We start from the raw sequence: 12,171 nt of genomic DNA on the forward strand, positions 1-12,171 counted from the left end.
CCAGATGACCGCTTCTACTTGTGCCCAGGCTTTTCAGGTACACACGTGCCACCCGCACTACCTCCTGGAAGGGTTTATCATTCTCACATCCATGAACTGAGGCCCATGGATGTGGCCTCCGGACAATGACCCCAGCAGCACTGGATGCCTTCTCCATGCATTGTGATTGTGACACCATCATTCTCCGGAAGAGTGAAGGAGGATGAGTTGTCATGCTTCACCCAACAGGCTTTGCCATCTCTTACCTGGGGGAGGGTTGCTGTATTCCAGTTATTTACTGCCACTACAGTTACAGGTCCCAGCACATGCACCAGCAATCCAAATTATGGTCGGAATGCACACTGAATGCATTGAAGTGTTTCAGACCATATCAACAGGCCAAATTGTTTTCAAAGGATCCTCTTGCAGCCCGCACAGAAATGGGCAGCACTGGAATCGGTACGAGAGGTGCCAGCCTTGCCACCCGCAGCATGACTATCACCATCAGCAGTGCTGCAATTGCAACCACTACTTTTCCCCCGGCAGTCACATGCCTTCCAGGTGATATGTGGAAATCTTTCTGCTGGGCAGGTATTTATGGCACTGCCCAGCTGCTACAAAAGCATCTCAGTTCACTGAGCCGACCGAACAACATCTCTCCAAACTGTCTGTACAGCCAGCAACTCCAGCACTGAACCAGGACTCAGTTGAAGCTGACTCACTTTCTGGACACTGACTTTAGAGACATTTACAACCAGGCAGGAGTATTCTGCGAGCAAAGCTTTGTAACCTTGGCCTCCACAGACAGAACCTAGTACCCAGTGATGTTTCTTAGACTTTTTTTTTGTGATTGTGAATTTTGGACAGCATTGAAACTGTGGCCTGTTGGGACATAGAAATGTACTCCGTCAGACTTATAGCGAGAGTGTTGGCAGCAAACCCTGCTTAAGACTGGTCACTGATCATCAATGTTATGAGACAGCTACCAACTCCTATTGTATGCAGAATTCATGTTGTGTCTTTCTGTGACTGATTTAACTGCAGCCTTTGTGGTCAACAGGAAGTGCCTATGTTTATATTGTGGCTAATAAAGTGTTTATTAGTAATTGTCTGCCTGGGAGCCTTTCTTTCTGTGTGAACCCATACCAAACCACACCAGCCTTCATCTTTTCTTATCCCTTAGAATACAATAGATGTCTACTTTTGCTCATTTACCATACATTTTCCTGGCCTCATGTCCTGACTGTCTTTATTTAATTTTCATTTTAGCCACAATTACACCTTCTGCACAAGTCTGTTCCCTCCTCCATGCTTGCTTAACTCCCCCCCCCCCCCCCCCTCCCTCCAGCAATCCACAAGATACATTCTCTATTGCCTGCTGAGTAACCCTGTATGATTATTTTTGTATGTTGAAAGTAATAAGATCTTTTATCTCAAATCGCTTGATGTGTTTTCAGTGCCAAATGCTTGGGCACACATTCATGATTTGCAAATGCTCCCAATCATAAGTTATTAGGTTGCCACACAATACTCCACATGTTTTATGGAATTAATTAAATTCTCTCTCCCTCTCCCCTGTGTGTGTGTGTGTGTGTGTGTGTGTGTGTGTGTGTGTTTGGGGAAATTGGGGGGGGGGGGGGGGGTATTCTGTCATGTGTCCAAGCCTATGCAATTACTGTCATAACCACAGCTGTTGTCACTCCCTGCCTCAGTGTATTTTTTACACAATTTTAAGAAATTTATTATTATAATTATCTGCTATTTGAGAAATCAGCCTTGGGTATGCTATATGCAACGGAAATTTTTCTGATCTGTTGAATTATCAAGTAAGTTACATTATTCTAAGCTTTCCAATATTTATGTAGCATTTAATTTATTCTTCAGAACTTCCAATGACACCACCAGACCTGACACCAAGCCGTGAAGGTTCTCTTCCGAGAGGAGTGAAGCCTTGTTCTCCCCCACCGAACATCTTAGGAGGTTTAGCCTCTGGCCGCCTTGCTGCATGGGTTATTGATTCCTTCTCATCACTAGATTCACTCAACAAAGAATTGGGACAAATTGGTCAAAACATAACTCAGTTGTGCCGCATCTTGGAACAAATAGAGGCAATTCCAACTACAGATGCTGAGGTAATTGCTGTATTTTGTAAAAGTAAGAATCATTGTTTTTGTGTTCAGTATTAATTTTAGTTACTCGATGAGGGTACAGGTAGCAACACCTATCTGAGATATAACAAGAAAAATAATTTTTTAAATAACAATCTGGAGTGAGCCTCGTATAACATAGTAACAAACGCAAATGAGCGAAAGACATTTGTAAACTGAGACTCGTATCATTCACTTCAAGAACAGTGAAAGTACTGTACAGAAATTAAGTAGATTGAAATGTTGAGTTTCATGTAGCGCACACTCCACTACAGAGTGGCGATTTCATTGCCGGCCGGTGTGGCCGTGCGGTTCTAGGTGCTTCAGTCTGGAACTGCGTGACCGCTCCGGTCGCAGGTTCGAATCCTGCCTCGGGCATGAATGTGTGTGATGTCCTTAGGTTAGTTAGGTTTAAGTAGTTCTAAGTTCTAGGGGACTGATGACCACAGATGTTAAGTCCCTTAGTGCTCAGAGCCATTTGAACCATTTTTGAAAATTTCATTCCGGAAACATCCTCCAGGCTGTTGCAAAGCCATGTCTCCGCTTTATTCTTTCTTCTAGGAGTGCTAGTTCGTGCAAGGTTTGCAAGAGAGCTTCTGTGAAATTTGGAAGGTAGGAGATGAGGTACTGGTGGAATAAAGCTGTGAGGATGGATCACGGGTCGTGCTTGGGTAGCTCATTTCGTAGAGCACTTGCCCGCAGAAGGCAAAGATCCCGAGTTCGAGTCTCGGTCTGGCACACAGTTTTAATCTGCCAGGAAGTTTCACATCTGCACACACTCCGCTGCAGAGTGAAAATTTCATTTTGGATAAAATTTAATTTGATTTTTTTAAAAATATCGTATATTTCATAGTGAAAGTTTCAGTTAACATGGTAAGTACTGAAAGAATTTTATGACCACTCACTTCATTCTTTTCTATGACTGAATGAGGTAAAATGGTATGTAGTGTTAGTGATCTTAGCTCTTGTTTCCAGACAGCCACACACTCCAAGAAATGAAGATACTGTAATCTAATTGCTTATCATTAATATCTTACAGGCTGTGTACCATATACTAGACTGTGCTTAGTGGTAAATGATACTTTGAAAACCCAGCCAGGATAAACTCTTCCTAAAAACGTTTTTTCTGCATCTGTGTGACATTATAATGTGCTACTTGATCTTTAGTACTGATATTCACAAGTACGAAAATCCTACACCAACTGGTAAAAATGACACTAGGATCATTAGCACTTAGCTGAGAGAATAGATTTGTAGGTTTTCTGACACAGAATTTACAATGAAATTGGTGGCCCGATAGAAACATCTACATCTACAGCTACATCCACGTATGTACTTTGTAAACCACTGTGAATGTATGGCAGAGAATATTTCCCTCTGTACCAGTCACTAGGGCTTCTTCCTTTTCCATTCAATTATGGAGCACAGGAAGAATGGCTGTTTAAACATCTCTGTGCACACTGTAATTAATCTAATCTTGTCCTCACAAACCCTATGGGGGTGATGTGTAGGAGAGTTGTAGTACATTCCTAGAGTTTTCATTTAAAGCTGGTTCTTAAAACTTTGTAAGTAGACTTTCTCGGGATAATTTGCATGTATCTTCAACTGTGTTCCAATTCAATTTCTTTAGCATCTCTGTGATACTCTACCATGGGTCACACAAACCTGTGACAATTCATGCTACCCTTTTCTCTATACATTCAGTACCCCTCCGTATTTGGTATGGGCTGCACACATGTGAACAATGTTCTAGTATGGTTTGCACGAGTGATTCGTAAGCAATTTCTTTTGTAGACTGATTGCATTCTATTCTACCAATATTCTGAAGTCGGCAAGTTGCTTTATCTACAACTGAGCATATGTAATGGTTGCATTTCGTATCTTTACAAAAAGTGTTACACCCAGGTAGTTGTGAGAGTTGGTCAATTCGAGCTGTGACTCATTGACACTGTAGTCATAGGCTACTATGTTATCTCATTTTGAAAAGTACACAATTTTACATTTTTGAACATTTAGAACAAGCTGCAGATCTTTGTACCACTTTCAGATCTTATCAAGATCTGACTGAATAATTGTGCAGATTTTATCAGACAGTACATCATCATAGTTAACTGCATCATTTGCAAAAAGTCTGAGGTTAGTACTAGTATTATCTACAAGGACATTAGCATACAACATGAACAGCAAAGGTCCCAACACACTTCCCTGGGGCAAACCTGAAGTTACTTCTACGAAATGAAATGATCGTATGGCATTTATTGGCCGGGATATCCCCTTCGGGGTTAGGCTGCCGTATTGCAAGTCTTTTTAGTTGACACCACTTCAGCGACTTGGATGTCAGTGATGATGGACACGCAACACCCAGTCCCCTGCTGGGAATTGAACCCGGACCCCCTTGCGCAGGAAGTAGTAACGCTACTGCTGCACTATGGAGGCGGATGTTACTTCTACATCTGATGATGAATGTCCATCCCGGATAACATAATGCATCCTCCTACTAAAAAACTTCAGTCCAGTCGCAAATTTTGCATGATACGCCATACAATAATAGTTTTGGTAATACACATAAATGTGTTACTGAGTCAAATGCTTCTTGTAAATTGAGAAATACTGCACCTACTTCACTGCCTTTATCAGTCACTTTCGGGCTGTCACGTGAGAAATTTGCAAGTTGGGTTCCATGTGATTGATCTTTACAGAATCAATGCTGAATGTTGTGTTCTAAGATTCCCACTGACATAATATCTATATCAGTCATCTTTGCAGTGGTGCAAGAATTAAATTGGTGCAATACCCATTGATTTTCATTTGTGAATGGAGCTCAATTACCATTACTGCTAGAAATCTTTGGTTGGTAGTGGTCTGAAACAGATTGCAGTCAGCCTCAAGAAGCCAGTTGAGGAGCACCTTGATGAAGTAGTAGCGGATTCAGCTCACAAAAACTGTCAGCAGCCAGGAGAGTGGTGTGCTGACCCCATGCCCCTCCATACGGCATCCTGTGATTCCAATGGCAGAGGATGACATGGCAGTTGGTGGGTACTGATGGGTCTGCCAGGGCTCATTGATGGATTTTTACATTAACAGAGTTCAGCATTTATCTTTTTGCTTAGGTGCCCTCAGTTTTAGCCCCTGTCTTATCTAAGAGTATCTGGACACACAACTATACTACCACTAAAAGCCTGCACATATGGCCAGAATTTCATTGGGTTTTGTGAGAGATCCTTGGATAATATTCTGTCACGGCATTCATTAGAGGCTTTATCTATGACCCTCTTGACAGCCAAATATGTTTCATTCGGCATCTTCCTATTTATAAGCATATGCATTGTTTACACCTGTTATGCAATAGCTTCTATTTCTGTAGAAGTTTCTTTACAGTGACTGTATACCACAGAGGATCCCTCCCATCATGAACTTTTCCACTAGGTATACATATATAAAGTGTAGGTTGTTGTTGTTGTTGTCTTCAGTCCTGAGACTGGTTTGATGCAGCTCTCCATGCTACTCTATCCTGTGCAAGCTTCTTCATCTCCCAGTACCTACTGCAGCCTACATCCTTCAGAATCTGCTTAGTGTATTCATCTCTTGGTCTCCCTCTACGATTTTTACCCTCCACACTGCCCTCCAGTACTAAATTCGTGATCCCTTGATGCCTCAGAACATGTCCTACCAACCGATCCCTTCTTCTAATCAAGTTGTGCCACAAACTCCTCTTCTCCCCAATTCTATTCAATACCTCCTCATTAGTTATGTGATCTGCCCATCTAATCTTCAGCATTCTTCTGTAGCACCATATTTCGAAAGCATCTATTCTCTTCTTGTCTAAACTATTTATTGTCCATGTTTCACTTCCATACATGGCTACACTCCATACATATACTTTCAGAAACGACTTCCTGACACTTAAATCTGTACTCGATGTTAACAAATTTCTCTTCTTCAGAAACGCTTTCCTTGCCATTGCCAGTCTACATTTTATATCCTCTCTACTTCGACAATCATCAGTTATTTTGCTCCCCACTCCTTTACTACTTTAAGTGTCTCATTTCCTAATCTAATTCCCTCAGCATCACCCGACTTAATTCGACTACAATCCATTATCCTTGTTTTGCTTTTGTTGATGTTCATCTTATACCCTCCTTTCAAGACACTGTCCATTCCGTTCAACTGCTCTTCCAAGTCCTTTGCTGTCTACACCAGAATTACAATGTCATCGGCGAACCTCAAAGTTTTTATTTCTTCTCCATAGATTGTAATACCTACTCTGAACTTTTCTTTTGTTTCCTTTACTGCTTGCTCAATATACAGATTGAATAGCATCGGGGAGAGGCTACAACCCTGTCTCACTCCCTTCCCAACCGCTGCTTCCCTTTCGTGCCCCTCGACTCTTATAACTGCCATCTGGTTTCTGTACAAATTGTAAATAGCATTTCGCTCCCTGTATTTTACCCCTGCCACTTTCAGAATTTGAAAGAGAGTATTCCAGTCAACATTGTCAAAAGCTTTCTCTAAGTCTACAAATGCTAGAGAAGTAGGTTTGCCTTTCCTTAATCTTTCTTCTAAGATAAGTCGTAGGGTCAGTATTGCCTCACGTGTTCCAACATTTCTACGGAATCCAAACTGATCTTCCCCGAGGTCGGCTTCTACCAGTTTTTCCATTCGTCTGTAAAGAATTCACATTAATATTTTGCAGCTGTGACTTATTGAACTGATAGTTCGGTAATTTTCACATCTGTCAACACCTGCTTTCTTTGGGACTGGAATTATTATATTCTTCTTGAAGTCTGAGGGAATTTTGCCTGTCTCATACATGCTACGTACTGATGTGCTTGATGCTAGTACTGTAGAGCAATGAGTCGCATTGCAACATAAACACTGAAGTCAACATTACCTTCCTTCAATTGGGCCAACTGGCGGTGAATTGAGGAAGTACAGTACATACTGACGAAACTAAAATGAGCTGTAACATGGAAATTAAGCGTTTCCGGACTCATGTCCACATAACATCTTTTCTTTATTTGTGCGTGAGGAATGTTTCCTGAAAGTTTGGCCGCACCTTTTTGTAACACCCTGTATACCATGAGGTTACTGTGAGGATCCCTAGATCCTTAAATAGATGTCTGCAGGATGACCGTGGGTGGGCTCCAGCAATTATTCTGATTACACGTTTTTGAGCAATTAATACTTTTCTACTCAACGATGAATTACCCCAGAATATGATGCCATATGAAAGCAGTGAATGAAAGTAGGCACAGTAAGCTAATTTACTGAGATTCTTATCACCAAAATTTGCAATAACCCTAATAGCATACGTAGTTGAACTCAGACGTTTCAGCAGACCATCAATGTGTTGCTTCCAGTTTAACCTCTCATCCATGGCCACACATAAAATTTTTGCAAATTCTATCTTAGCTACAGACTTCTGTTCAAAGTCTATATTTATTACTGGAGTTGTGCCATTTACTGTACGGAACTGTATATACTGTGTTTTATCAAAATTTAAAGAGAGTCCGTTTGCTGAGAACCACTTAATAATTTTGTGAAAAACATCATTTACAATTACATCACTTAGTTCTTGGTTTTTGGATGTTATTACTATACTTGTATCATCAGCAAAAAGAACTAACTTTGCATCTTCATCAATGTGGAATGGTAAGTCATTAATGTATATCAAGAACAGTAAAGGACCTAAGACCGAACCCTGTGGGACCCCGTACTTGATAGCCCCCAGTTTGAGGAATCAGCTGGTGTTTTAACATTATATGAACCACTTATTTCAACTTTCTGCATTCTTCCAGTTAAGTATGAATTAAACCATTTGTGCACTGCCCCCCTCAAACCATAATCATTTAGCTTATCTAAAAGAATTCCATGATTTACACAATCAAAACCCTTTGAGAGATCACAAAAAGTACCAATGGGTGATGTCCGGTTATTCAGAGCATTTAATATTTGATCAGTGAAGGCGTATATAGCATTTTCTGTTGAAAAGCCTTTCTGAAACCCAAACTGACATTTTGTTAGTACTTTATTTTTACAAATATGGGAGGCTACTCTTGAATACATTACTTTCTCAAAAATTTTTGATAGAGCTGTCAGAAGAGAGATTGGGCGGTAGTTGTTGACATCCAACGTATCCCCCGTATTATGCAATGGTTTTACAATGGCATATTTCAGTCTATTGGGGAAAACTGGGTATGGGGTGGGAGGCAACTTTAAAATTTCAAATGGGAACCTCCATTTTTATTACAGAATCAGATTCTACATAAAAAACTACGTACATTTTGTCTTAAACATTTGTTTTGATTCTGGGTAATTGACGCTGTAATTCAAGAAAATCCATATTCTCATTTTTGTGTGGAAAATGGTTACAGATAAATTTTTAAAAAAACTTATTTACTTTGTAAATTTTGATTCGCTAAAACTACAACTCTCCCCATAGGTTGAGGTTTGAGAGAGAGGAATTAGAGTTTTACAAATGTTGATCCAAATATTAATTTTTTCTGCAGATTCAGATAAGATTTGTGTGTTTCGTGGTCATGAGGCCACACAACTTTTAATTATCAAACAAATCATCTGACTAGTCAACTAATTAACCAAACATCCTACTTACTAACGAGTAAACTCATTAACCCACAGAGTAAACAAAGTAAAAGACTAACTGAGGAAAAGACTAACCCACTTGCTAACTAAAGATGAACATGTTCCCGTTTAAGATTTGGTGGTCCTGAAAAGGAAAGATTAGTTTCGTTTTATTGTTGATTATTTGCAAATACTTGCAAGTAAATGAATTGCGGGGTGCTTGTTTCCAGTGAGTCCCCTCGCCTCTCACTTTCGGCCTGCTTGTTGTCCATACATCCCTTGAATCTCGCCGGCCAGGGTGGCCGAGTGGTTCTAGGTGCTATAGTCTGGAACCACGTGACCGCTACGGTCACAGGTTTGAATCCTGCCTCGGGCATGGGTGTGTGTGATGTCCTTAGGTTGGTTAGGTTTAACTAGTTCTAAGTTCTAGGGTACTGATGACCTCAGAAGTTAAGTCCCATAGTGCTCAGAGCCATTTGAACCTTGAATCTCACCGTTTTATGAAATCAAATGTTCAAATTGATGACCTCCAACTTCGATGCGTTTATTGACTCATGCTGTAAATCCCTGCACACATCTTGATAACATGTCTGGTGTAATTGCAGCACAAGCATCTCTTATTCTTTGCATCATGTTTTCATGAGTGGTAGGCATTTCCTGATAAACATTATCTTTTAGATATATATCTAAAAACAAAGATGATGTGACTTACCAAATGAAAGTGCTGGCAGGTCGACAGACACACAAACAAACACAAACATACACACAAAATTCAAGCTTTCGCAACAAACTGTTGCCTCATCAGGAAAGAGGGAAGGAGAGGGGAAGACGAAAGGAAGTGTGTTTTAAAGGGTAAGGAGTCATTCCAATCCCGGGAGCGGAAAGACTTACCTTAGGGGGAAAAAAGGACAGGTATACACTCGCACACACGCACATATCCATCCACACATACAGACACAAGCAGACATATTTAAAGACAAAGAGTTTGGGCAGAGATGTCAGTCGAGGCAGAAGTGTAGAGGCAAAGAAGTTGTTGAAAGACAGGTGAGGTATGAGTGGCGGCAACTTGAAATTAGCGGAGATTGAGGCCTGGCGGATGACGAGAAGAGAGGATATACTGAAGGGCAAGTTCCCATCTCCGGAGTTCGGATAGGTTGGTGTTGGTGGGAAGTATCCAGATAACCCGGACGGTGTAACACTGTGCCAAGATGTGCTGGCCGTGCACCAAGGCATGTTTAGCCACAGGGTGATCCTCATTACCAACAAACACTGTCTGCCTGTGTCCATTCATGCGAATGGACAGTTTGTTGCTGGTCATTCCCACATAGAATGCGTCACAGTGTAGGCAGGTCAGTTGGTAGATCACGTGGGTGCTTTCACACGTGGCTCTGCCTTTGATCGTGTACACCTTCCGGGTTACAGGACTGGAGTAGGTGGTGGTGGGAGGGTGCATGGGACAGGTTTTACACCGGGGGCGGTTACAAGGGTAGGAGCCAGAGGGTAGGGAAGGTGGTTTGGGGATTTCATAGGGATATCTTTTAGATAACCCCATAAAAAAAAATCTGGCGAGGTAAGGTCAGGTGATCTGGCTGGCCAATTCACAGGACCTGCCCTGCTGATCCAGTGACCATGCTAAAGTCGATCTAGTACATCGCGCGCTACTAATGAATAATGCACTGGACAACCATCATGTTGAAACCACATGTTTTGTCAAAGTTCGATGCTCAGGTCTTCAACTAGATCTGGAAGTTGATTTTCAAGTAGGTTTCGATATTTGCTGCCATTCAAATAACTGTCGATAAAATATGGACCGATCAGTTTACTGCCAATTATACCACACCAAACATTAACTGACCAAGGTTGCTGATGGTTGACTTCTTGAATCCAGTGTGGGTTCTGTTCACTCCAGTAATGCATGTTATGGTGATTAACTTTGCCGTGCTTTGTGAATGTTGCCTCATCAGAGAAAAGTACTCTGGCAAAAAAGTTTTGGTTTGTTTGCATCCGCTGAACTGCCCAGTGACAAAACATTAGACGGTTTTGGAAGTCATCGCCATGTAGTTCCTGATGCATGGATACATGGTATGGATGAAATTTGGGGAACTTCAGGATTTTACAAACACTCATGTGTGAAGTTCCTGATTGGCTTGTTATTTCTCTTGTGCTTGCATGTGGATTATGAGCCACAGCAGCTAGAACTGCCACTTGATTGTTTTGTCCACCAACAGCAGCTGCATGGGTTCTTTTTTTCTGGTTCACACTACCTTCTGCAGTAAATTGTTTAATAACTCGAACAAAAGAGGACCGTGCTAGTACTTGGCCAGGAAAACGCTGTGCATAAAGCGCGACAGCATCACCAAAATTTCTCCCTCTTTCTCCATAAATCCACATCATATCAATTTTTACTTCCACAGAAAGATAATTCATAATGACATATGCCACCTATTAATCTTAAGAGAGGAAAGATAAGGGGTGTCGAGAAAGGTAGAGTTAGAATTCCTATGAGCGAGCAGCGGCCCATGTGGCGTAATTCCGCCCAGCAAAACTAACTCTGCGTCAAATGCGACTGCAGCGAGCAAAACCCGCGAATGCAGTCACACGAGGTCGTCAAATCTACATCACCACTATAAACTGTGTATTGCTGTCTGAATGCTCAGACAGGTAAAAAATACAGTGCATTTATTACATTAATACTTATAAATTATAAAGCCCAGTCTTGTTATGAGAAAGGGCGAATTACTCATACCTGCGCTATCTATCGGCGGCACTGCGAAACATTATGCCACTCTTCAGAAAGAGCTGGATAAGAGTATCGATTATCGATCAGGGCTAAGTGGGATATCGATTATCGTACATAATTCTAAAAATGTAAATGATGTAACAGCCGCGATATTCCGAAATAAAATGAAGGTGTGAACAATGTGAGTTAAGTCAATAAATTTATGAATGTCATTTTCTACGTTTTTCCCCCCAAAACTAAATAACTCAAATTAATCAAGAACCTCAGATGTGAGACTTCTCGACGAACAAAGAGTGATTACTCCGAATCTAATAAAAAATTAGGTTCATGAGTCAGTTAGCTTTTTAGTTAATGAGTTCACTCGTTAGTAAGTAGGATATTTGGTTAGTTAGTTATTTAACTAGTCAGATGATTTGTTTAATAATTAAAAGTTGCGTGTCCTCATGACCACGAAACAAACAAAACTTACCCAAATCTATGGGAAAAATTAATATTTGGGTCAACATTTGTAAAACTCTAGTTTTATCAAATCAAAATTTACGAAGTAATTAAGAATTTTTTATTTATCGGTAACCATTTTCCACGCAAAAATGAGAACATGGATTTTTTTGAATTACAGTGCCAACTACCAAGAATCAAAACAAATGTTTAAGACAACATGTACGTAATTTTTATGTAGAATCTGATTCTGCAATAAAAAATTAGGGTTCCCATTTGAAATTT

The 12,171-nt window shown here is 40.8% G+C and overlaps 1 protein-coding gene across 1 annotated transcript in view; it reads left to right on the plus strand.

Annotated features, from left to right (window-relative positions):
- Positions 1–12,171, plus strand: part of LOC124619465 (oxysterol-binding protein-related protein 6-like) — a 261,036-nt gene that overhangs the window by 82,182 nt on the left and 166,683 nt on the right. Inside the window, exon 7 of the mRNA XM_047145864.1 lies at positions 1,864–2,111. Within this exon, the coding sequence (XP_047001820.1) occupies positions 1,864–2,111 (248 nt within the window). The remainder of the gene's footprint in view (positions 1–1,863; positions 2,112–12,171) is intronic.

The sequence above is a fragment of the Schistocerca americana genome, chromosome 6, assembly GCF_021461395.2.
Source record: "Schistocerca americana isolate TAMUIC-IGC-003095 chromosome 6, iqSchAmer2.1, whole genome shotgun sequence".
Lineage (NCBI taxonomy): Eukaryota > Metazoa > Arthropoda > Insecta > Orthoptera > Acrididae > Schistocerca > Schistocerca americana.